This window comes from Rhinoraja longicauda, chromosome 39 (assembly GCF_053455715.1).
Source record: "Rhinoraja longicauda isolate Sanriku21f chromosome 39, sRhiLon1.1, whole genome shotgun sequence".
Lineage (NCBI taxonomy): Eukaryota > Metazoa > Chordata > Chondrichthyes > Rajiformes > Arhynchobatidae > Rhinoraja > Rhinoraja longicauda.
Genome location: NC_135991.1, coordinates 8646380 through 8668802, shown reverse-complemented (window position 1 = coordinate 8668802; position 22423 = coordinate 8646380). Strand labels below are relative to the sequence as shown.

Below are 22423 nucleotides of genomic sequence, written 5' to 3'. Positions count from 1 at the left end.
AGAGTTGTTGGGGGAATGCCGAACGTCCTGAGCTCTGGCACTGTGAGGCAGCGGCTCTACCAGCTGCACCCCTGCTTGCTGCCCCTCTTCTAACTTAACCTGTTCTGGTCTCCCAGTTGCTAAACACTTTAACTCCCCCTCCCATTCCCACACTGACAGTTCTCTCCTGGGCCTCCTCCACTGTCAGAGTGCGGCCTAGCGCAAATTGGAGGAACTGCACCTCGTATTTCCCTTGGGCAGCTTACACCCCAGCAGTTTCTCTGTCCCTCTCTTCCCCTCCTCCTTCCATGATCTCCCTCTATCTTCCTGTCTCCACCTATATCCTTCCTTTGTCCCGCCCCCCTGACATTAGTCTGAAGAAGGGTCTCGACCCGAAACGTCACCCATTCCTTCTCTCCCGAGATGTTGCCTGACCTGCTGAGTTACTCCAGCATTTTGTGAATAAATACCTTCGATTTGTACCAGCATCTGCAGTTATTTTCTTATATTACACCCCAGCGGTATGAATATTGATTTCTCTAACCTCGAGTAATCCTTGCTTTCCCTCTCTCTCCATCCCCTCCCCTTCCCAGTTCTCCGACCTGTCTGACTGTCCCCCGATTTAATTTTAACTCTGTATGCTAAGTTGTCACCTTCTCCCAGCTAACAGTGATCTATTCTACATTTTCCCTGATTTCACTTCTGCTTTGATGTTTCATTTTCACACCTTACCCTTCCTTATTTCTGTGCCTCCCTCTCCGCTGACTCTCAGTCTGAAGAAACGTCACCCATTTCCTCTCTCCTGTCCTGTCCCGCTGAGTTACTCCAGCATTTTGTGTCTACTGTTGAAGGTAGACACAGAATGCTGGAGTAACTCAGCGGGTCAGGCAGCATCTCGGGAGAGAAGGAATGGGTGACGTTTCGGGTTGAGACCCTTCTTCAGACCGCAGAGACTCGACTTAAAAATCTTCACCCTTCTTGCTTCTACAACCTTGCACCAGCTCTCAGAGAAGTGATCTATAACCGTGTTGCAACATTGAGGAACATGGGCCGTTATCTCTCTCTCTCATTGCTGCAACCTGATCCTTATTGCATTTAGCTGAGTTGCGAGTTTGCAGCACACTTCCTGCACTGAGCGACTGCATCTTAAAGACAGAGGAAGGAACTGCAGATGCTGCTTCACACCGCAGATGGGCACAAAATGCTGGAGTAACTCAGCGGGACAGGCAGCATCTCTGGAGAGAAGGAGTGGGTGATGTTTCAGGTCGAGAATATTCTTCAGACAGTCTGAAGAAGGGTCTCGACCCGAAACGTCTCCCAATCCTATCCAGAGATCCTGCCTCTCCCGCTGTTACTCCAGCATTTTGTGTCCATCTTAAAGACGCTCTCTGTGGCTGTCGCCCCACTGCTGACATGAAAGGTGTGAGCGAAATGAGAGCCTTGTGTTTATTAGTAGGATGATGGTGGGGGGGATCTCATTGAAACGAACCGAATAATGAAAGGCCTAGAGTGGACGTGGAGAGGATATTTCCAATAATGGCCGAGTCTAGGACCAAAGGGTACAGCCTCAGAATAAAGCTTGTTATACCTTGACAGACCCGTCACCACCGGTACTGAGGGCGTGCAGCGTAGGTTTAACTAGGTTAATTCACGGAATGGCGGGACTGTCGTATGTTGAAAGACTGGAGCGACTAGGCTTGCATACACTGGAATTTAGAAGGATGAGAGGGGATCTTATCGAAATGTATAAGATTATTAAGGGGTTGGACACGTTGGAGGCAGGAAACATGTTCCCAATGTTGGGGGAGTCCAGAACAAGGGGCCACAGTTTAAGAATAAGGGGTCGGCCATTTAGAACTGAGATGAGGAAAAACTTTTACAGTCAGAGAATTGTGAATGTGTGGAATTCTCTGCCTCAGAAGGCAGTGGAGGCCAATTCTCTGAATGCATTCAAGAGAGAGCTAGATAGAGCTCTTAAGGATAGCGGAGTCAGGGGGTATGGGGAGAAGGCAGGAACGGGGTACTGATTGAGAATGATCAGCCATGATCACATTGAATGGCGGTGCTGGCTCGAAGGGCCGAATGGCCTCCTCCTGCACCTATTGTCTATTGTACCCCAGTGTTACACACACACCCGTCCCTACCAGTATAGTACCAGTGTGGACAGGTCTGTGTGTGTGTAACACTGGGGTACATTACCCGTGGGGATGGGTCTGTGGGTATAACACTGGGGTACAGTACCGGTGGGGACGGGTCTGTTGCTGTCTATTGTTGTTGTCTATTGTACCCCAGTGTATAGTACCCGTGGGGTCGGGTCTGTGTGTGTAACACTGGGGTACAGTACCGGTGGGGATGGGTCTGTGGGTATAACACTGGGGTACAGTACCGGTGGGGATGGGTCTGTGTGTAACACTGGGGTACAGTACCGGTGGGGATGGGTCTGTGGGTATAACACTGGGGTACAGTACCCGTGGGGTCGGGTCTGTGTGTGTAACACTGGGGTACAGTACCGGTGGGGATGGGTCTGTGGGTATAACACTGGGGTACAGTACCGGTGGGGACGGGTCTGTTGCTGTACAACACTATTCTGTAATAAAATTACAATCCGTTGTTAACCCCAGCACGTTATCAGGGGCCGTAGGTTGTCACAGCGAACTCAATATGTGTTACCTTTTATAGCCTTGTTATCAGTACAGTTAATGATATATGCATTGCATATCAGATTATGATTACGACTGATTAGTGCTTCATTGTGGCTGTGTACACAAAGCTTTCTTCATTTGATAGTGTGGTAGCAGTCCAAAACTAACACTGCTGCTGCCTTGCAAGTCTCTACAGTCTCACTGCTGGCACGCTTCCCAGTGTCATGAGTTGTGTCTTGGTCTGGCAAACGGCGTTTAAAAATCCTCATCTGCCATCGGGAAGAAGGTACAGCCTGAAAACTGTAAAGTCCAGGTTCCCTACAGCCATCAGGCTATTAAACACTACATCCTCAAATAAGCTCTGAACTACATAGACTTGGGGGCATTGTTTAGTTTAGTTTAGAGATACAGCGCGGAAACAGGCCCTTAGACCCACCAGGTCCGCGCCGACCAGCGATCCCCACACATTAACACTATCCTACACCCACTGGGGACAATTTTTACATTTACCAAGCCAATTAACCTACAAACCTGCACGTCTTTGGAGTGTGGGAGGAAACCGAAGATCTCGGAGAAAACCCACGCAGGTCACGGGGAGAACGTACAAACTCCATGCAGACAGCACCCGTAGTCGGGATCGAGCCCAGGTCTCCGGTGCTGCATTCGCTGTAAGGCAGCAACTCTACCGCTGCGCCACTGTGCTGCCCATTGGTTTTGTCTTTTTGTACTCTTATTGTTTGTTTATTTCTGTGTGTGCGTGTGTGTGGACACACACACACACACACTCTCCTTCCTTGCCCCCTCCTTGTTGCCCCTTCGACCTTCCCTCCCCGTCCCCTCCCTCCTTGCCCCCCTCACCTCACCAGTGTAGTTGAGCGGTACAGGCAGTGCAAAACAGGCCCTTCGGCCCAGCTCGTCCATGCCGACCATCGATCGCCCGTTTACACTTGTTGTCTGTTTATCCCAGTTTGCATCCGACAAACTAGGGCCAATTTACTGAGGGCCAATTAACTTCCAGATCCGCACGTCTTTGGAGTGTGGGGGGAAAACGGAGCAGCCAAAGAAAACCCACGTGGTCACAGGGAGAATGTACAAACTTTGTATAGACAGCATAGGTCTGTGGCGCTGTGAGGCAGCGCCAATGTGCCACACGACCAACACATGTTCTGGTGGGGCAGGTTTGGTTCTGGTGGGGCAGGGGAAGGGAAAAGACATTGTGGCCTTCCATCACAGTGAGGAGAGGACTGGAGGAGACTCACTGTGATGGATGTTTCTTTGATGGATGTTTCTTTTTTTTGGTGTGTTTTTGGGGTTGTGTAATTTGCCTATTTTAATGCTTTATTGTGTAATCTGCCTATTTTAATGCTTTTATTGTTGGACTGTGGGTGACTGAATTTCGTCCAATTTGGATGACAAATAAAACTATCTTGAATCTATCTTGAATCTTGAATGTCTGACATTCAAGGCTCTCCTTTTAATCCGTCATGGTGAATATCCACATCAGTGTTTGATAAAGCAGAGGCTTGGTATGTTAGCCCTTCAAATTCTGGCTCCAGTGACGTCAGTCCCTGTGTGTTTGTGTGTGTGAGAGAGTGAGAGAGAGAGAGAGAGAGAGAGAGAGAGAGAGAGAGAGAGAGAGAGAGAGAGAGAGAGAGAGAGAGAGAGAAAGAAAAAGAACAGCACTGCCCCCTTGTGTTGTCTAGCGGTATCCATTCCTATTAAAAAAAAAACTGCTAAGAGTAACTCAGCGGGTCAGGCAGCATTAATCCCTCACTCACCTATATCCACCTGTCACCCTCCAGGCTTTGTCCAGCCCCCACCTCTCTCCCTTCTTTCTCCCCCTTCAACGCCAGAGAACCAGGTTCAATCCTGTTGGAGCTCTCCGCAGCCGATCCTCTGCAAAAGATCGCAGCTCCACGATGTTAAAGTCCGCGCCGCAATTATTGCAATAATTGATTACATTTGCTTTTTGTTATCTATATACTAAAACTCTCGTTTGTTTGTTTGTTTGTTTGTTCCTGAACTACAGCCAAAACGGTACACGATAACGCGACAATTTTAGTCCCACCTTGCTCACCGTCGTCCCTTTGGTGCTAATGGAAGAAGTTTCATTGAAATCGGTGTTATATTTTTAAAGTTATTCGCATCTTAAAGTTTAAATCTATCCTCGAGGGAGGGGGAGGGAGGGAGGGAGGGAGGGGGGAGGAGGGAGAATAAGAGGGGTTGAGGGGGAGGGAGGGAGGGAGGGAGGGAGGGAGGGAGGGGGGAGGAGGGAGAAGGGAGAATAAAAGGGGTTGAGGGGGAGGGAGGGAGGGAGGGAGGGGGAGGAGGGAGAATAAGGGGGGTTGAGGGGGATGGAGGGGGAGGGGGGAGGGAGGGAGGGGGAGGAGGGAGAATAAGAGGGATGGAGGGGGAGGGGGAGGTGCTGCGATGCTGGAGAGGTTTGGGCCCAACGGGTCCACTTGGCCTAGTATGGTTTTTTTTAAATGAACAAAGCTGAATCTGAGCTTTGCGTTGCAGGACAGGAAGCTCACCAAGGCAGAGCAGCAGCGTTTCAAAGAGGAGGCCGAGATGCTGAAGGGCCTGCAGCACCCCAACATCGTGCGCTTCTACGACTCGTGGGAGTCGACGCTGAAGGGGAAGAAGTGCATCGTGCTGGTGACCGAGCTGATGACGTCCGGGACCCTGAAGACGTGAGTAACGGCAGCCCGCACGCCTTGCCTCCTGGTCCTCGTTCTCATGGCTATGCGATCATAAGACATATGTGCGGCACGGTGGCGCAGCGGTAGAGTTGCTGCCTTGCAGCGAATGCAGCGCCGGAGACCTGGGTTCGATCCCGACTACGGGTGCTGTCTGTACGGAGTTTGTACGTTCTCCCCGTGACCTGCGTGGGTTTTCTCCGAGATCTTCGGTTTCCTCCCACACTCCAAAGACGTACAGGTTTGTAGGTTAAGTGGCTTGGTAAATGTAAAAAATGTTCCTAGAGGGTGTAGGATAGCGTTGAAGGTATCACAAAATGCTGGAGTAACTCAGCAGGTCGGGCAGCATCTAGGAGAGAGGGAATAGGTGACGTTTCGGGTCGAGACCCTTCTTCAGACTGATAGTGTTGATGTGCGAGAATCGCTGGTCGGCGCAGACCTGGTGGGCCGAAAGGGCCTGTTTCCATGCCATATCTCTAAAACTAACACTAAAGACGTAGGATTGACACAAACTGCTGGAGGTACATGGATACACGACAGGTATATGGGAACTGCAGATGCTGGTTTAAACTAAAGATAGACACAAAATGCTGGAGTAACTCAATGGGACAGGCAGCATCTCTGGAGAGAAGGAATGGGTGACGTTTCGTGTCGATACCCATAAAACGTTGGAGCAGAATGAGTCCATTTTGTCCTCCCCGCCGTTCAATCACGGCTGATCCATTTTTCCCTCTCAACCCCATACTCCTGCCTTCTCCCCGTAACCCCTGACACCCGTACTAATCCAGATCCTCATCCAACCATTGTGCATTGGGCGGTCACGGTGGCGCAGCGGTAGAGTTGCTGCCTTACAGCGAATGCAGCGCCGCAGACCCGGGTCCGATCCCGACTATGGGCGCTGTCTGTACGTAGTTTGTACGTTCTCCCTGTGACCTGCGTGGGTTTTCTCTGAGATCTTCGGTTTTCTCCCACACTCCAAAGACATACAGGTTTGTAGGTTAATTGGCTTAGGTAAATGCAAAAATTGTCCCTAGTGGGTGTAGGATAGTGTTAATGTGCGGGGATCGCAGGTCGGCGCGGACCCGGTGGGCCGAAGGGCCTGTCTCCACGCTGTATCCCTAAACATTTCCTTGATCATCATCCACTCCCCTGACATTATTCTGAAGAAGGGTCTCTAACCGAAACGTCACCCATTCCTTCTCTCCAGAGATGCTGCCTGTCCCGCTGAGCCACTCCAGCATTTTGTCTATCTTCCATTTAAACCAGCATCTGCAGTTCTTTCCTACACATCTGCTTTGATCCCTTCTTTTCACACCTTACATGTTCTTTTTACCCTTCCATATCTCGTTTCCCTCTCCCCTGACTCTCAGTTTGAAGAGACGTCTCGACCTGAAACATCACCCATTCCTTCTCTCTGTGCTACCTGTCCTGCTGAGTTACTCCAGCATTTTTTCCATCTTCGGTGCATCTGCAGTTCCTTCCTACACAAGATCCTATCAAGATACCATTAAAGATACCATTGTCCTGGCCTCCACTGCTGTCAGTGGCAATGAATTCCACAGATTCACCATATCATATCATATCATATATATACAGCCGGAAACAGGCCTTTTCGGCCCACCAAGTCCGTGCCGCCCAGCGATCCCCGTACATTAACACTATCCTACACCCACTAGGGACAATTTTTACATTTACCCAGCCAATTAACCTACATACCTGCACGTCTTTGGAGTGTGGGAGGAAACCGAAGATCTCGGAGTAAACCCACGCAGGTCACGGGGAGAACGTACAAACTCCTTACAGTGCAGCACCCGTAGTCAGGATCGAACCTGAGTCTCCGGCGCTGCATTCGCTGTAAAGCAGCAACTCTACCGCTGCGCTACCGTGCCACCCTCTGGTTAAAGAAATACCTCCTCATCTCCATTCTAAACAAACATCATTTTATTCTGAGGCTGTGGCCTCTGGACCTAGACTCTCCCACAAGTGGAAACATTCTCCCACATCTACTCTGTCCAGGCCTTTTATTTGTCCGGTAGGTTTCAATGAGATCCCCCCTCATTCTTCTAAACCGATCCTCCACATAAAGCTTGAGTTGTTTGGTTACTGTCGATTTAAAAGCTGAGAAAGTGTCTCCTACAGATCCAACCGGAAACTCTTTTAAAACATTCCTCCACTGAAGAAACTGTCCCAGATATAGGTCTCAAATTCTACATTTTCATTCATGCAGAACATAAAATAATTCAGGAATTTTGCCCTTTCACTTACCCCCGCCTCCAAATCTACAGTGATCTCATTTTATCCTCTCACTGAATAGGGCTAGGATGGCACGGTGGCACAGCGTCCTTGCTGCCCTACAGCACCAGAGACCCGGGTTCCATTAGTTTAGAGAAACAGGCCCTTCGGCCCACCGGGTCCGCGCCGACCAGCGATCCCCGCACATTAACACTATCCTATACCCACTAGGGACAATTTTGTTTTGTTTTACATTTACCAAGCCAATTAACCTACGAACATGTACGTCTTTGGAGTGCGGGACGAAACCGAAGATCTCGGAGAAAACCCACGCAGGTCACGGGGAGAACGTACAAACTCCGTATTGACAGCATCCGTAGTCGGGATCAAACCCAGGTCTCCGGCGCTGCATTCGTTGGAAGGCAGCAACTCTACCGCTACGCTACCGTGCCGCCCCTATGCCGATCCTGACTACGGGTGCTGTCTATGGGGAGAGATTTGATGGGAACCTGAGAGACAACTCTTTTACACAAAGGGTGGTAGGAGGTAGTTGAGGCTGGTACTATAGAGATAACATTTAAGGGATGATTTGACAGGTACATGGATAGGACGAGTTATATGGCACAAATGCAGGCAGGTGGGCCTAGTGTAAATGGGGCATGTTGGTCGGCATGGGAAGTTGGGCCGAAGGGCCTGTTTCCACGCTGTATGACTAGTGTAGATGGGGCATGTTGGTCGGCATGGACAAGGTGGGCTGAAGGGCCTGTTTCCACGCTGTGTGACTAGTGTAGATGGGGCATGTTGGTCGGCGTGGACAAGGTGGGCCGAAGGGCCTGTTTCCATGCTGTATGACTAGTGTAGATGGGGCATGTTGGTCGGCGTGGACAAGGTGGGCTGAAAGGCCTGTTTCCATGCTCTATGACTAGTGTAGATGGCGCATGTTGGTTGGTCGGCGCGGACAAGGTGCCAAAGGGCCTGTTTCCGCGCTACGTGACTCTACAACTATGACAGGGCAAGGCCCATGTTAACCAGCGTGGACTGTTGCCTCCTCCTCCTCAGATACTTGAAACGGTTCAAGGTGATGAAACCCAAGGTCCTGCGCAGCTGGTGCAGGCAGATCCTGAAGGGCCTGCAGTTCCTGCACACCCGCACGCCACCCATCGTCCACCGCGACCTGAAATGCGACAACATCTTCATCACCGGGCCCACCGGATCCGTCAAGATCGGAGACCTGGGACTCGCGACCCTGATGCGCACATCCTTCGCAAAGAGTGTGATAGGTAACGTTAAAAGTATTTAATTGCCCTTTTGTGCTTTGACGTAGATTAGTTTGGACGTACAGCGCGGAAACAGTCCCTGTTTCGGAATCCGTGGGTTAGGAGGGAGAGATAGATCAGCCATGGTTGAATGGTGGAGTAGACTTGATGGGCCGAATGGCCTAATTCTACTCCTATTCCTTATGGCCTTCGGACCACCGAGTCCGTGCCGACCGGCAATCTCCCCGAACCCTAGCAATACCTACACACTCGGGACAATTTACTTTTATTTTGCACTAAACGTTATTCACGTTATTCCCTTTATCATGTGTCTGAAAACTGTGGACGGCTCGATTGTAATCATGTATTGTCTTTCCGCTGACGGAATAGCACTCAACAAAAGCTTTTCACTGTACCTCGGTACACGTGACAATAAACTAAACACAACCCACCATTACCGAAGCCAATTAACCTCTAATCCTGTACGTCTTTGGAGTGTGGGAGGAAACCGGAGCACACGGGGAAAACCCAATGCAGTAACAGGAAGAACGTACAAACTCCGTGTAGACAGCACCCGTGGTCAGGATCGAACCCAGGTCTCTGGCGCTGAAAGGCAGCAACTCTACCGCTGCGCCACTGTGCTGGCCTGGAGATGTCCTCAACATCCTCATACACCGATCAGCCAAAACATTATGACCACTGACAGGCGAAGTGAATAACATTGGTTATCTTGTTACAATGGCACCTGTCAAGGGGTGGGATATATTAGGCAGCAAGTGAACAGTCAGTTCTTGAAGTTGAGGTGGACAGGAGAAATGGACAGGAGTAAAGACCTGAGCGACTGACAAGGGCCAAATTGTTCTGGCCAGACGACTGGGTCAGAGCATCTCTGAAACGGCAAGGCTTGTGGGGTGCTCCCGGTCAGCAGTGGTGAGTACCGACCGGCAGTGGTCCGAGGAGGGATAAACCACAAACTGGTGACAGGCGCCCAAGGCTCATCGATGCGTGAGGGCAACGAAGGCTATCCCGTCTGGTCCGAACCGACAGATCGACTGTGGCACAAAGTCACGGAAAATGTTAATGGTGGTCATGGGAGGAATGTGTCACAATACAATAGACAATAGACAATAGGTGCAGGGGGAGGCCATTCAGCCCTTCGAGCCAGCACCGCCATTCAATGTGATCATGGCTGATCATTCTCAATCAGTACCCCGTTCCTGCCTTCTCCCCATACCCCCTGACTCCGCTATCATTAAGAGCTCTATCTAGCTCTCTCTTGAATGCATTCAGAGAATTGGCCTCCACTGCCTTCTGAGGCAGAGAATTCCACAGATTTACAACTCTGACTGAAAAAGTTTTTCCTCATCTCAGTTCTAAATGGCCGACCCCTTATTCTTAAACTGTGGCCCCTTGTGCTGGACTCCCCCAACATTGGGAACATGTTTCCTGCCTCTAACGTGTCCAACCCCTTAATAATCTTATATGTTTCGATAAGATCTCCTCTTATCCTTCTAAACACACAGTGCATCGCACCCTGCTGCGTATGCGGCTGCACACGGAGGACCAACAGCATATTAGGCAGGTGGGCGTAATGTTTTGGCTCATCAGGTCATAATGTTTTGGCTGATTGGCTGTGTATATCTTCTCTGCACCCTTTCCAGCTTGACAACATCTTTGCTATGACATGGTGATAAAACGTGAACACCACACTTGGAGTACTTGTTGGCGATGGTGGTTGAGGGTGACAAACCGACCACTGACGCTGGGATTAGCATTGGCAGAAAGTTGGCCCCTGCATCTCACGGTGACCCAGTGGTAGAGTTGCTGCCTCACAGTGCCAGAGACCTGGGTTTGATCCTGATCACGGGTGCTGTCTGCACAGAGTTTGTACCAAAGATACTAGAGGAGCAAGATGGACCACTCGACCATACAAAACCGTAGTATGTCATGGCGCCATTTTAGTAGGCAGAAACGTGCAGAAACATTTCAAAAGAAGAATAACAAAAATCTGTGAATTGATAGATGAGATATATTCTACATTTGAATGGTATCATCACACATACTGTTCCCCCAAAACACTGATTACACTGCAAGAGGCATGGAGGGAGTTCTTTTACATTCTTGCCATAGAGGGAGTACAGAGAAGGTTTACCAGATTGATCCCTGGGATGGCAGGACTTTCATATGAAGAAAGACTGGATAGACTCGGCTTGTACTCGCTGGAATTTAGAAGACTGAGGGGGGATCTTATAGAAACTTACAAAATTCTTAAGGGGTTGGACAGGCTAGATGCAGGAAGATTGTTCCCGATGTTGGGGAAGTCCAGAACAAGGGGTCACAGTTTAAGGATAAGGAGGAAGTCTTTTAGGACCGAGATGAGAACGTTTTTTTTCACACAGAGAGTGGTGAATCTGTGGAATTCTCTGCCACAGAAGGTAGTTGAGGCCAGTTCATTGGCTATATTTAAGAGGGAGTTAGATGTGGCCCTTGTGGCTAAAGGGATCAGGGGGTATGGAGAGAAGGCAGGTACGGGATACTGAGTTGGATGATCAGCCATGATCATATTGAATGGCGGTGTGTACAGGTTCGAAGGGCCGAATGGCCTACTCCTGCACCTAGTTTCTATGTTTCTATAGCGAACGGTGGGCTTTGCTTACTAAAATGGCGGCTGTTACGCTCCTTTGCGTACTACACTTCAGTATAGGCGATTTCAACGGAGTGGTCTATCTTGCTCCTCTAGTATCTTTGGTTTGTACGCTCTCCCCGTGAAGGCGTTGGTTTTCCCCGGGTGCTCCGATTCTCCCACGTCCCAACGACGTGCAGGTTTGTAGGTTAATTGGTCCCCTGGAAAAATTGCCATTCATCATAGCTGATCTATCTTTCCCTCTCGACTCCATTCCCCTGCCTTCCCCCTAGAACCGTTGACACCCTTACTAATCAAGAATCTGTCAATCTCCGCTTTAAAAGCACCTATTAACTTGGCCACCACAACCACCTGTGTCAATGAATCCCACAGATTCACCACCCTCTGGCTAAAGAAATTCCTCCTCATCTCCTTTCTAAAGGTACGTCCTTTATCCTGAGACTGTGCCCTCTGGTCCTAGACTCTCCCACTAGTGGAAACATCCTCTCCACATCCACTCTACCCAGGCCTTTCACCATTTGTTAAGTTTCAATGAGGTCCCCCCTCATCTTTCTAAACTCCAGCGAGTACAGGCCCAGTGCCGTCAAACGCTCATCATATGTTAACCCACTCATTCCTGGGATCGTTCTTGTAGACCTCCTCTGGACCCTCTCCAGAGCCAGCACATCCTTCCTCAGATATGAAGCCGATAACAGCTCACCATACTCCAAATGCGGCCTGACCAGCACCTTACAAAATCTCAGCATGACATAGAAACATAGAAAATAGGTGCAGGAGTAGGCCATTCGGCCCTTCGAGCCTGCACCGCCATTCAATATGATCATGGCTGATCATCCAGCTCAGTAACCTGTACCTGCCTTCTCTCCATACCCCCTGATCCCTTTTGCCATAAGGGCCACATCTAACTCCCTCTTAAATATAGCCAATGAACTGGCCTCAACTACCTTCTGCGGCAGAGAATTCCACAGACTCACCACTCTCTGCGTGAAGAAATGTTTTCTCATCTCGGTCCTAAAAGACTTCCCCCTTATCCTTAAACTGTGATCCCTGGTTCTGGACTTCCCCAACATCGGGAACAATCTTCCCGCATCTAGCCTGTCCAACCCCTTAAGAATTTTATATGTTTCAATAAGATTCCCCCTCAGTCTTCTAAATTCCAGCGAGTATAAGCCCAGTCTATCCAGTCTTTCTTCATATGAAAGTCCTGCCATCCCAGGGATCAATCTGGTGAACCTTCTCTGTACTCCCTCTAAGGCTAAAATGTATTTCCTCAGATTAGGAGACCAAAACTGTACACAACTGCACAAAACTTAGAGTTTAGTTTCGCTCTTAGGGCTAACGGAATCAAGGGATATGGGGAGAAAGGAACGGGGTACTGATTCTGGATGATCAGCCATGATCATCAATTGAATGGTGGTGCTGGCTCGATGGGCCGAATGGCCTACTCCTGCACTTATTTTCTATGTTTCTATGTTTCTATCTGTATTTTTGTATTCCAGCCTTCTTGAAGTAAATGCTAGCATTGTGTTTGCCTTCCTTACTACCGTTTCAACTTTTTAGTTTAGTTCAGATATACAGCGCGGAAATGGGCCCTTCGGCCCACCGAGTCCACACCGACCAGCGATCCCCGCACATTAACATTATCCTAGGTATTTATTCACACAATACTGGAGTAACTCAGCAAGTCAGGCAGCATCTCAGGAGAGAAGGAATGGGTGACGTTTCGGGTCGAGACCCTTCTCAGACTGAAGAAGGGTCTCGACCCGAAACGTCACCCATTCCTTCTCTCCTGAGATGCTGCCTGACCTGCTGAGTTACTCCAGCATTTTGTGAATAAATACCTTCAATTTGTACCAGCATCTGCAGTTATTTTCTTAACATTATCCTAAACACACTAGGGACAATTCACAAATATACCAAGTATACAAACCCAAGGCAATTCACCGACAAACCTTTTAGTCTTTGGAGTGTGGGAGGAAACCGAAGTATTCGGAGAAAACCCACGCAGGTCATGGGGAGAACGTACAAACTACATACAGGCAGCGCCCGTAGTCGGGATTGAACCCGGGTCTCCGGCGCTGCATTTGCTGTAAGGCAACTCTATTGCAACTAGGTTAATTCCCGGAATGGCGGGACTATCATATGTTGAAAGACTGGAGCGACTAGGCTTGTATACACTGGAATTTAGAAGGATGAGAGGAGATCTTATCGAAACGTATAAGATTATTAAGGGGTTGGACACGTTAGAGGCAGGAAACATGTTCCCAATGTTGGGGGAGTCCAGAACAAGGGGCCACAGTTTAAGAATAAGGGGGAGGCCATTTAGAACGGAGGAAAAACTTTTTCACTCAGAGAGTTGTAAACCTGTGGAATTCTCTGCCTCAGAAGGCAGTGGAGGCCAATTCTCTGAATGCATTCAAGAGAGAGCTGGATAGAGCTCTTAAGGATAGCGGAGTCAGGGGGTATGGGGAGAGGGCAGGAACGGGGTACTGATTGTGGATGATCAGCCATGATCACATTGAACGGCGGTGCTGGCTCGAAGGGCTGAATGGCCTCCTCCTGCACCTATTGTCTATTGCTACGCCACCGTGCCGCACAAATTAACTTACAAGTTGACTTTTTGGGAATCATGCACCAGCACTCCCAAGTCTCTTTGCACGTCCTATTTCTGGATTCTCTCCCCATTTAGAAATAGTGTAAGCGTTTAGTCCATCTTGGCGTCATGTTTGGCACAGACATTGCGGGTTGAAGGGCCTGTTCTGGCGCTGTACTGTTCTATGTTGTACGCTTCTTTCCCCTGGCAGGAACCCCAGAATTCATGGCTCCGGAAATGTATGAAGAACATTACGATGAATCAGTTGACGTCTACGCCTTTGGAATGTGCATGCTGGAGATGGCTACCTCAGAATACCCTTACTCCGAATGCCAGAACGCTGCCCAGATCTACCGCAAAGTAACCAGCGTAAGTTTTGATTGTAGAGCACTCTTTGTATTTTTCGGGGACAAGCCACAAGTCATAGGAGTAGAATTAGGCCATTCAGCCCATCGAGTCTACTCCACCATTCAGTCATGGCTGATCTATCTCTCCCTCCCATCCCCATTCTCCTGCCTTCTCTCCATAACCCCTGACACCCGCACCAATCAACAATCTGATGGAAAGTACTGCAGATGCTGGTTTAAGCCGAAGAAAGACAGGTTAATCCCCGGGATGGCGGGACTGTCATATGAGGAAAGATTGGAAAGACGGGGCTTGTATTCACTGGAGTTTAGAAGGATGAGAGGGGATCTTACAGAGACATATAAAATTATAAAAGGACTGGACAAGCTAGATGCAGGAAACATGTTCCCAATGTTAGGGGAGTCCAGAACCAGGGGCCACACAGTCTAAGAATAAAGGCAGTCTAAGAATAAAACTGAAGTGAGAAGAAACTTTTTCACCCAGAGAGTTGTGAGTTTGTGGGATTCTCTGCCACAGAGGGCAGTGGAGGCCGATTCACTGGATGGATTTAAAAGAGTTAGATAGAGCTCTAGGGGCTAGTGGTATCAAGGGATATGGGGAGAAGGCCTTTCTCCTGCCTTTCCCACCTAACCTGATCCCCTTACTTATCAAGTTCAAACTCTGGCGTTCGGCCCATCAAGTCTCCTCTGCTGCCTGATCTTTCTTTCCCTCTCAACCCCATTCTCCTCCCTTCTCCCCATAACCTTTGATGCTTTGTTCGGTACCGACACGTGAGCCAAAGGGGCCTGTTTCCGCTCTGTTTCTCCAAAGTCTAAATTAAAGTCACCTGGAGGAAACCCACGCGGTCACAAAGAGAACGTGCAAACTCCGCACAGATTGCTCCCAGGGTCAGGATCGAACCCAGGAATTGGCGCTGTAAGGCAGCGGCTCGACCAGCTGCACACACGACTAGTTGTACACGGAGTCTGTGTACACACATCATTGGCGGTCACTCCAAGCGAGTATGACTGTCCTCTCCATAGAGGATGCCCTTGCGTGACAGTTGTACAGGGCATTGGTGAGACCGCACCTGGAGTATTGCGTACAGTTTTGGTCTCCTAACCTGAGGAAAGACATTCTTGCCATAGAGCGAGTACAGAGAAGGTTCACCAGATTGATTCCTGGGAAGGCAGGACTTTCATATGAAGAAAGACTGGATAGACTCGGCTTGTACTCGCTGGAATTTAGAAGACTGAGGGGGGATCTTATTGAAACATATAAAATTCTTAAGGGGTTGGAGAGGCTAGATGCGGGAAGATTGTTCCCGATGTTGGGGAAGTCCAGAACCAGGGATCACAGTTTAAGGATAAGGGGGAAGTCTTTTAGGACCGAGATGAGAAAGTTTTTTTTCACACAGAGAGTGGTGAATCTGTGGAATTCTCTGCCACAGAAGGTAGTTGAGGCCAGTTCATTAGCTATATTTAAGAGGGAGTTAGATGTGGCCCTTGTGTCTAAAGGGATCAGGGGGTATGGAGAGAAGGCTGGTACAGGATACTGAGTTGGATGATCAGCCATGATCATATTGAATGGCGGTGCAGGCTCGAAGGGCCGAATGGCCTACTCCTGCACCTATTTTCTATGTTTCTATGTGACTTTGTTTAACGTGGGGAGACTGGTGCACAGACAGCCACCACACGGTCCTCGACAGATCTGGGTCAGGATCCAGTGGCATGGAGTCCAAGACGACCGGGGACCCTTTTCTGCTGCAGCCTTCATCCATCCGCCTTCCCAGCCGTCGTGACGCTCCACTAAATACAGCCGTCATCCTGTTCCACCGTTGAGGTCTTGGTTGGATTGCTCTTTATCAGGGACCTCCCCCTTGACCATACCGCCATGGTTGACCCTACCAGGAGCGTAGCTCCAGACGGCATCGCTCTCTGGACCACACAAGCTTCTTCACCACGACAAGTTGACAATCCACGGAGAAGTGTACACACAGAGGGTGGTGGGTGTATGGAACGAGCTGCCGGAGGAGACAGTTGAGGCAGGGACTATCGCAACATTTAAGAAACATTTAGGCAGGCACATGGATAGGACAGGTTTAGAGGGATATGGACCAAACGCAGGCAGGTGGGACTAGTGTAGATGGGGCATGTTGGCAGGTGTGGGTAAGTTGGGCCTGTTTCCACACTGTATCACTCTGTGGCTCTACAGCAGTGCTGACAGCAGGGAAGGCTTTATAGGGTGTTTAGTTTAGAGATACAGCGAGGAAACAGGCCCTTCGGCCCACCGCCAGCCAGCGATCCCCGCACACTAACACTATCCTACACACACTAGGGACAATTTTCACATTTACCAAGCCAATTTACCTACAAACCTGCACGTCTTTGGAGTGTGGGAGGAAACCAAAGATCTCGGAGAAAACCCACGCAGGTCCCGGGGAGAACGTACAAACTCCGTACAGATGGCGCCCGTAGTCGGGATGGAACCCGGGTCTCTGGCGCTGTGAGAGCTGTCAGGCAGCAACTCTACCGCTGCTGCTGCCACCGTGCTGCTGACTAAACCGCCCTTGTGTCTTGTCCTCAGGGCATCAAACCCGCCAGCTTCAATAAAGTCAGCGATCCCGAGATCAAGGAGATCATTGAAGGATGTATCCGGCAGAACAAAACGGAAAGGTGGGTGTCAGGGTGGGGGCGGAGGGGGGGGGGGTATCAGGGTGGGGGGGTGGAGGTTGGGGGCAGGGGGTGGGTGTCAGGGCGGAGGGTAGAGGGTGGGGGGGTGGTGGGTGTCAGGGCGGAGGGTGGGTGGTGGTGGGTACCAGGGTGGAAGGTGGGGGAAGGGGGGTGGGGGTGGCAGTGGATGTAGGTGGGTGTCAGGGCGGAAGGTGATGGTGGGTATCAGGGTGCGGGGTGGGGGGGGCGGTGGGTATCAGGGTGGGGGGGGCGGTGGGGGGTAGGTGGGTATCAGGGTGGGGGGGCGGAGGGTGAGGGGGTGGTGGTGGGTGTCAGGGTGGGGGCGGAGGGTGAGGGGGGGTGGTGGTGGGTGTCAGGGCGGAAGGTGGGGATGGTGGTGGGTGTCAGGGCGGAGGGTGGGTGGGGGGGGTGGTGGAGGGTGGGAGGTGGAGGGTGTCAGGGCGGAGGGTTGGGGGGTGGTGGAGGGTGGGAGGTGGAGGGTGTCAGGGCAGAGGGTGGGGTGGTGGTGAATACCAGGGCGGAGGGTGGGGGAAGTGGGGTGGAGATGGCGGTGGATGTTGGTGGGTATCAGGGTGGAGGGTGGGGGTGGTGGTGGGTGGGGGTGGAGGTGGGTGTCAGGGCGAAGGGCAGTGGGTGGGGGTGGTGGTGGTTGTCAGGGCAGAGGGTGGGGGGCATAGGGTTGGTGGTGGGTGGGGGTGGTGGTGGGTGGGGGTGGCGGTGGGTGTCAGGGCGGTAGGTGGGGGGGTGGGGATGGTGATGGGTATCAGGGTGGGGGGCAGAGGGTGGGGGTGGTGGTGACGGTGGATGTCAGGGTGGGGGGCGGTGGGTGGGGGTGGAGGGTGGGGGCAGAGGGTGGGGGTGGCGGTGGCTGTCAGGGCGGTGGGTGGGGGGGTGGGGGTGGTGATGGGTATCAGGGTGGGGGTGGTGGTGACTGGAAAAGGTGGGATGGTGTAGAGCGAACAAGGGCTCCCTGGTTGATGTTGGTTTACACCCAAGGTCGCCACAAAATGCTGGAGTAACTCAGCAGAAGAGGCAGCATCTCTGGAGAATGTGGAAAGGTGACACTTTGGGTCAAGACCCTTCTTCGGACTGGGAATCAGGCGAGAGGGAAACTAGAGGCTTGAAAAGGGACAGGACAAATCTGAGCCGGCACCGATGATCCTACCCCCCCCCTAGTTTCAATGTTTGTATCCCTTCGTTAGCACGTCTTCCGCAGTCAACAATTGACCATTGTGGGCTCCACCTTTCCCAGGTCATCGGTGCCGGCTCTGATTTGTTCTGTACTTTTTCGTACCTCTAGTCTCTCTCTCCCCACTGACCCTGAAGAAGGGTCTCGACCCGAAATGTTACTTATTCCTTTTCTCCAGAGGTGCTGTCCGACCCGCTGAGTTGCTCCGGCATTTTGTGTCTATCTTCTGTACGGTTCAGCTCTGCGGCTCCACAACCTGTGGACGGCAGGCAGTGGTAGAGCCGCTGCCTCACGGCGCCGGAGACCCGGGTTTGACCCTGACCCCGGTGGAGTTTGCACGTCCTCCCACATCTCTAAACGTAAGAGCAAGATGTGGCGTGCCACGACTCATCATCATCGGCGGTTCCTCGAAGCAAGACCATAGACACAAAATGCTGGAGTAACTCAGCGGGTCAGGCAGCATCTCTGGAGAGAAGGAATGGGTGACGTTTCGGGTCGAGACCCTTCTTCAGACTGATGTCAGGGGAGGGGGCGGGACAAAGATAGGATGTAGTCGGAGACAGGGAGACTAGTGGGAGAACTGGGAAGGGGGAGGGGAACTGAGAGGGAAAGCAGGGACTATCTGAAGTTAGAGAAGTCAATGGGGTGTAAACTACCCAAGCGAAATATGAGGTGCTGTTCCTCCAATTTGCGCTGGGCCTCACTCTGGCAATGGAGGAGGCCCAGGACAGAAAGGTCAGACTGGGAGTGGGAGGGGGAGTTGAAGTGCTGAGCCACCGGGAGATCAGGTTGGTTCAGGCGGACTGAGCGGAGGTGTTGAGCGAAACGATCGTCGATCCCTCCCAGTTCAGTCCTCTCCATGGGGTCGTCTACTTGTGGGTCTGCAGATGTCTGTAGAGGCCGATCCGTGATCCACACACCTTGGTGCAACATGGGCAGGGGAGACTAGTGATGGTTGGTCGTGGTTGAGCCCCCTACTCTCTCTCCTTGCGGTGCTGTTGCTTTCTCCCTGCGGCACGGCGTAGTCCCGTTTCATGGCGTGCGGCTACTTCCAGCACGGATTTCCTTCAGGGGGGCCTGTGCTCCCAGTTGCTGGATGTGATGTGGAATTTCTTCAGACTGTTCTTGATGTTGTCCTTGAAGCGTTTCTTTGGGGCCCGCCGACCTTCCTTCAGTTGAGAGTGCAGGATCTGTTTAGGGAGATGTGTGTTGGACATGGCCTGTCCATCGGAGTTGGTGCTGCCTTATAGACAATAGACAATAGGTGCAGGAGGAGGCCATTCGGCCCTTCGAGCCTGTACGCACCGCCATTCAATATGATCATGGCTGATCATTCCCAATCAGTACCCCGTTCCTGCCTTCTCCCCATACCCCCTGACTCCGCTATCTTTAAGAGCTCTATCTAGCTCTCTCTTGAATGCATTCAGAGAATTGGCCTCCACTGCCTTCTGAGGCAGAGAATTCCACAGATTCACAACTCCCTGACTGAAAAAGTTTTTCCTCATCTCCGTTCTAAATGGCCCACACCTTATTCTTAAACTGTGTGTGGCCCCTTGTTCTGGACTCCCCCAACATTGGGAACATGTTTCCTGCCTCTAACATGTCCAACCCCTTAATAATCTTATACGTTTAGTCCATTATTGTGGTGATGCAGGTCATGTTGGCTTCCTCCAGAACGCTGCTGTTGTGCGTTTGCCCTCCCAGTGCCGCCACTAACCTCTGTGCCGTCGCCCACACCCACAGGCTGGCCATAAAGGACCTCCTGAGCTACGCCTTCTTCGCAGAGGACACGGGGCTGCGGATCGAGCTGGCCAAGGAGGACAGCGGGCAGGAGTCATCGCTCTCGCTGCGCATCTGGGTGGAAGACCCCAAGAAGCTGAAGGGGAAGCACAAAGACAACGAGGCGCTGGAGTTCAGCTTCGACCTGGAGCGAGACACCCCTGAAGAGGTGGCGCAAGAAATGGCAAGTACTCTCATCACCCCCTCCCTCCCTCCCTCCCTCGCTCCCTGTCTGTCTGTCTGTCTCCCTGTCTCCCTGTCTGTCTCCCTGTCTCCCTCCCTGTCTGTCTCCCTCTCTGTCTCCCTCCCTCTCTGTCTGTCTGTCGTTTTACAGTCCTGTAGAATTTACCTGTAAGTTTATGTTTATTGTGCGGGTACAATCACACCCGGACACACGCACCTGGACACACGCACCCGGACACACGCACACGGACACACGCCAACGGACACACGCCAACGGACACACGCACACGGACACACGCACACAGATACGGACACGCACGCGAACGCACACACACACAGACACTCTCACACACACACCCACACTTTGTACGTGCACTCAGACATTCTCACACATTCACATACACACACCGAGACACAAACACAGACATACACGGAGACACTATCACACACAGTCACACACTCAGACACTCTCTCATACTCACCCACGCACACATGCTCAGATACAAACACTCAGACACTCTCTCCACATTCACTCACACACACACACACACACACACACACACACACACACACTCTCACACTCATGCACGCACACAGGAACGCACGTCCCTGACAATAAACTAGCCTTGCGCTTGTGGACACCCAGAGAGTTGTGAATCTGTGGAATTCTCTACCTCAGAAGGCAGTGGAGGCCAATTCTCTGAATGCATTCAAGAGAGAGCTGGATAGAGCTCTTAAGGATAGCGGAGTCAGGGGGTATGGGGAGAAGGCAGGAACGGGGTACTGATTGTGGATGATCAGCCATGATCACAGTGATCGTAGGGCCGAGCGGCCTCCTCCTGCACCTATTGTCTATTGTCTATTGGTTCCAGGTCAAATCCGGCTTCTTCCACGAGAACGACTCCAAGCTGCTGTGCAAGTCCATCCGGGACCGGGTGTCGTTCATCAAGAGGAAGAGGCAAAGGATGCAGCAGCTGCGGGAGCTGGAGGAGCAGGAGAGGCAGCGCTCGCAGGCAGAGCAGCCCGTGCCCGCGCCCATCGCCGCCGCCAACACCGCCGGCACCGGCTGGCAGCAGCCGCCCGCCGAGTGCGAGGACCCCGAGGTGGACCAGCACGTCCTGCAGAACAAGCTTCTCACTGACGCCGTGTCCTGTGAGTCCTCGTCATTCCTGACATTCAGCCTTTGCTGAGGGATCGCTGAAGCTGAGGCAGGCCGCGTTCCGGGATATCGTGAGCAGTGTTAGGCCCCGTATATCTTGAGGAGGGATGTGCTGGCGTTGGAGAGGGTCCAGAGGAGGTTTTTCACCCAGAGAGTTGTAAATCTGTGGAATTCTCTGCCCCAGAAGGCAGTGGAGGCCAATTCTCTGGATGCTTTCAAGAGAGAGCTAGATAGAGCTCTTAAGGATAGCGGAGTCAGGGGGTATGGGGAGAAGGCAGGAACGGGGTACTGATTGAGAATGATCAGCCGTGATCACATTGAATGGTGGTGCTGGCTCGAAGGGCCGAATGGCCTCCTCCTGCACCTATTGTCTATTGTAAATGAGAACGATTTTGAGGGAGTGCAGCGTAGGTTCACTAGGTTAATTCCCGGAATGGCGGGACTGTCATATGTTGAAAGACTGGAGCGACTAGGTTTGTATACACTGGAATTTAGAAGAATGAGAGGAGATCTTATCGAAACGTATAAGATTATTAAGGGATTGGACACGCTAGAGGCAGGAAACATGTTCCCAATGTTGGGGGAGTCCAGAACCAGGGGCCACAGTTTAAGAATAAGGGGGAGGCCATTTAGAACAGAGATGAGGAAAAACTTTTTCAGTCAGAGAGTTGTGAATCTGTGGAATTCTCTGCCTCCGAAGGCAGTGGGGGCCTATTCTCTGGATGCTTTCAAGAGAGAGCTAGATAGACCTCTTAATGATAGCGGAGTCAGGGGGTATGGGGAGAAGGCAGGAATGGGGTACTGATTGTGGATGATCAGCCATGATCACGGTGAATGGCGGTACTGGCTCGAAGGGCCGAATGGCCTCCTCCTATTGTCTATTGTCCCCAGGAATGATTGGGTTAAATTTGGACTTTAGTCTTTAAGACGCTGGTCGGGCCACAAGCAGTCTGTTTTGGGCCCAATATCTGAGGAAGGATGTGCTGACTCTGGAGAGGGTCCAGAGGAGGTTTATGAGAACGATCCCAGG

At 51.3% G+C, this 22423-nt stretch overlaps 1 protein-coding gene across 1 annotated transcript in view; it reads left to right on the top strand.

Moving 5' to 3' along the window:
* LOC144611187 (serine/threonine-protein kinase WNK3-like) overlaps positions 1–22423 on the top strand; it is a 91472-nt gene that overhangs the window by 33623 nt on the left and 35426 nt on the right. The window contains exons 3-8 of the mRNA XM_078430239.1: positions 5142–5314; positions 8612–8832; positions 14257–14414; positions 16977–17065; positions 20016–20235; positions 21107–21386. Of these exons, the coding sequence (XP_078286365.1) occupies positions 5142–5314; positions 8612–8832; positions 14257–14414; positions 16977–17065; positions 20016–20235; positions 21107–21386 (1141 nt within the window). The remainder of the gene's footprint in view (positions 1–5141; positions 5315–8611; positions 8833–14256; positions 14415–16976; positions 17066–20015; positions 20236–21106; positions 21387–22423) is intronic.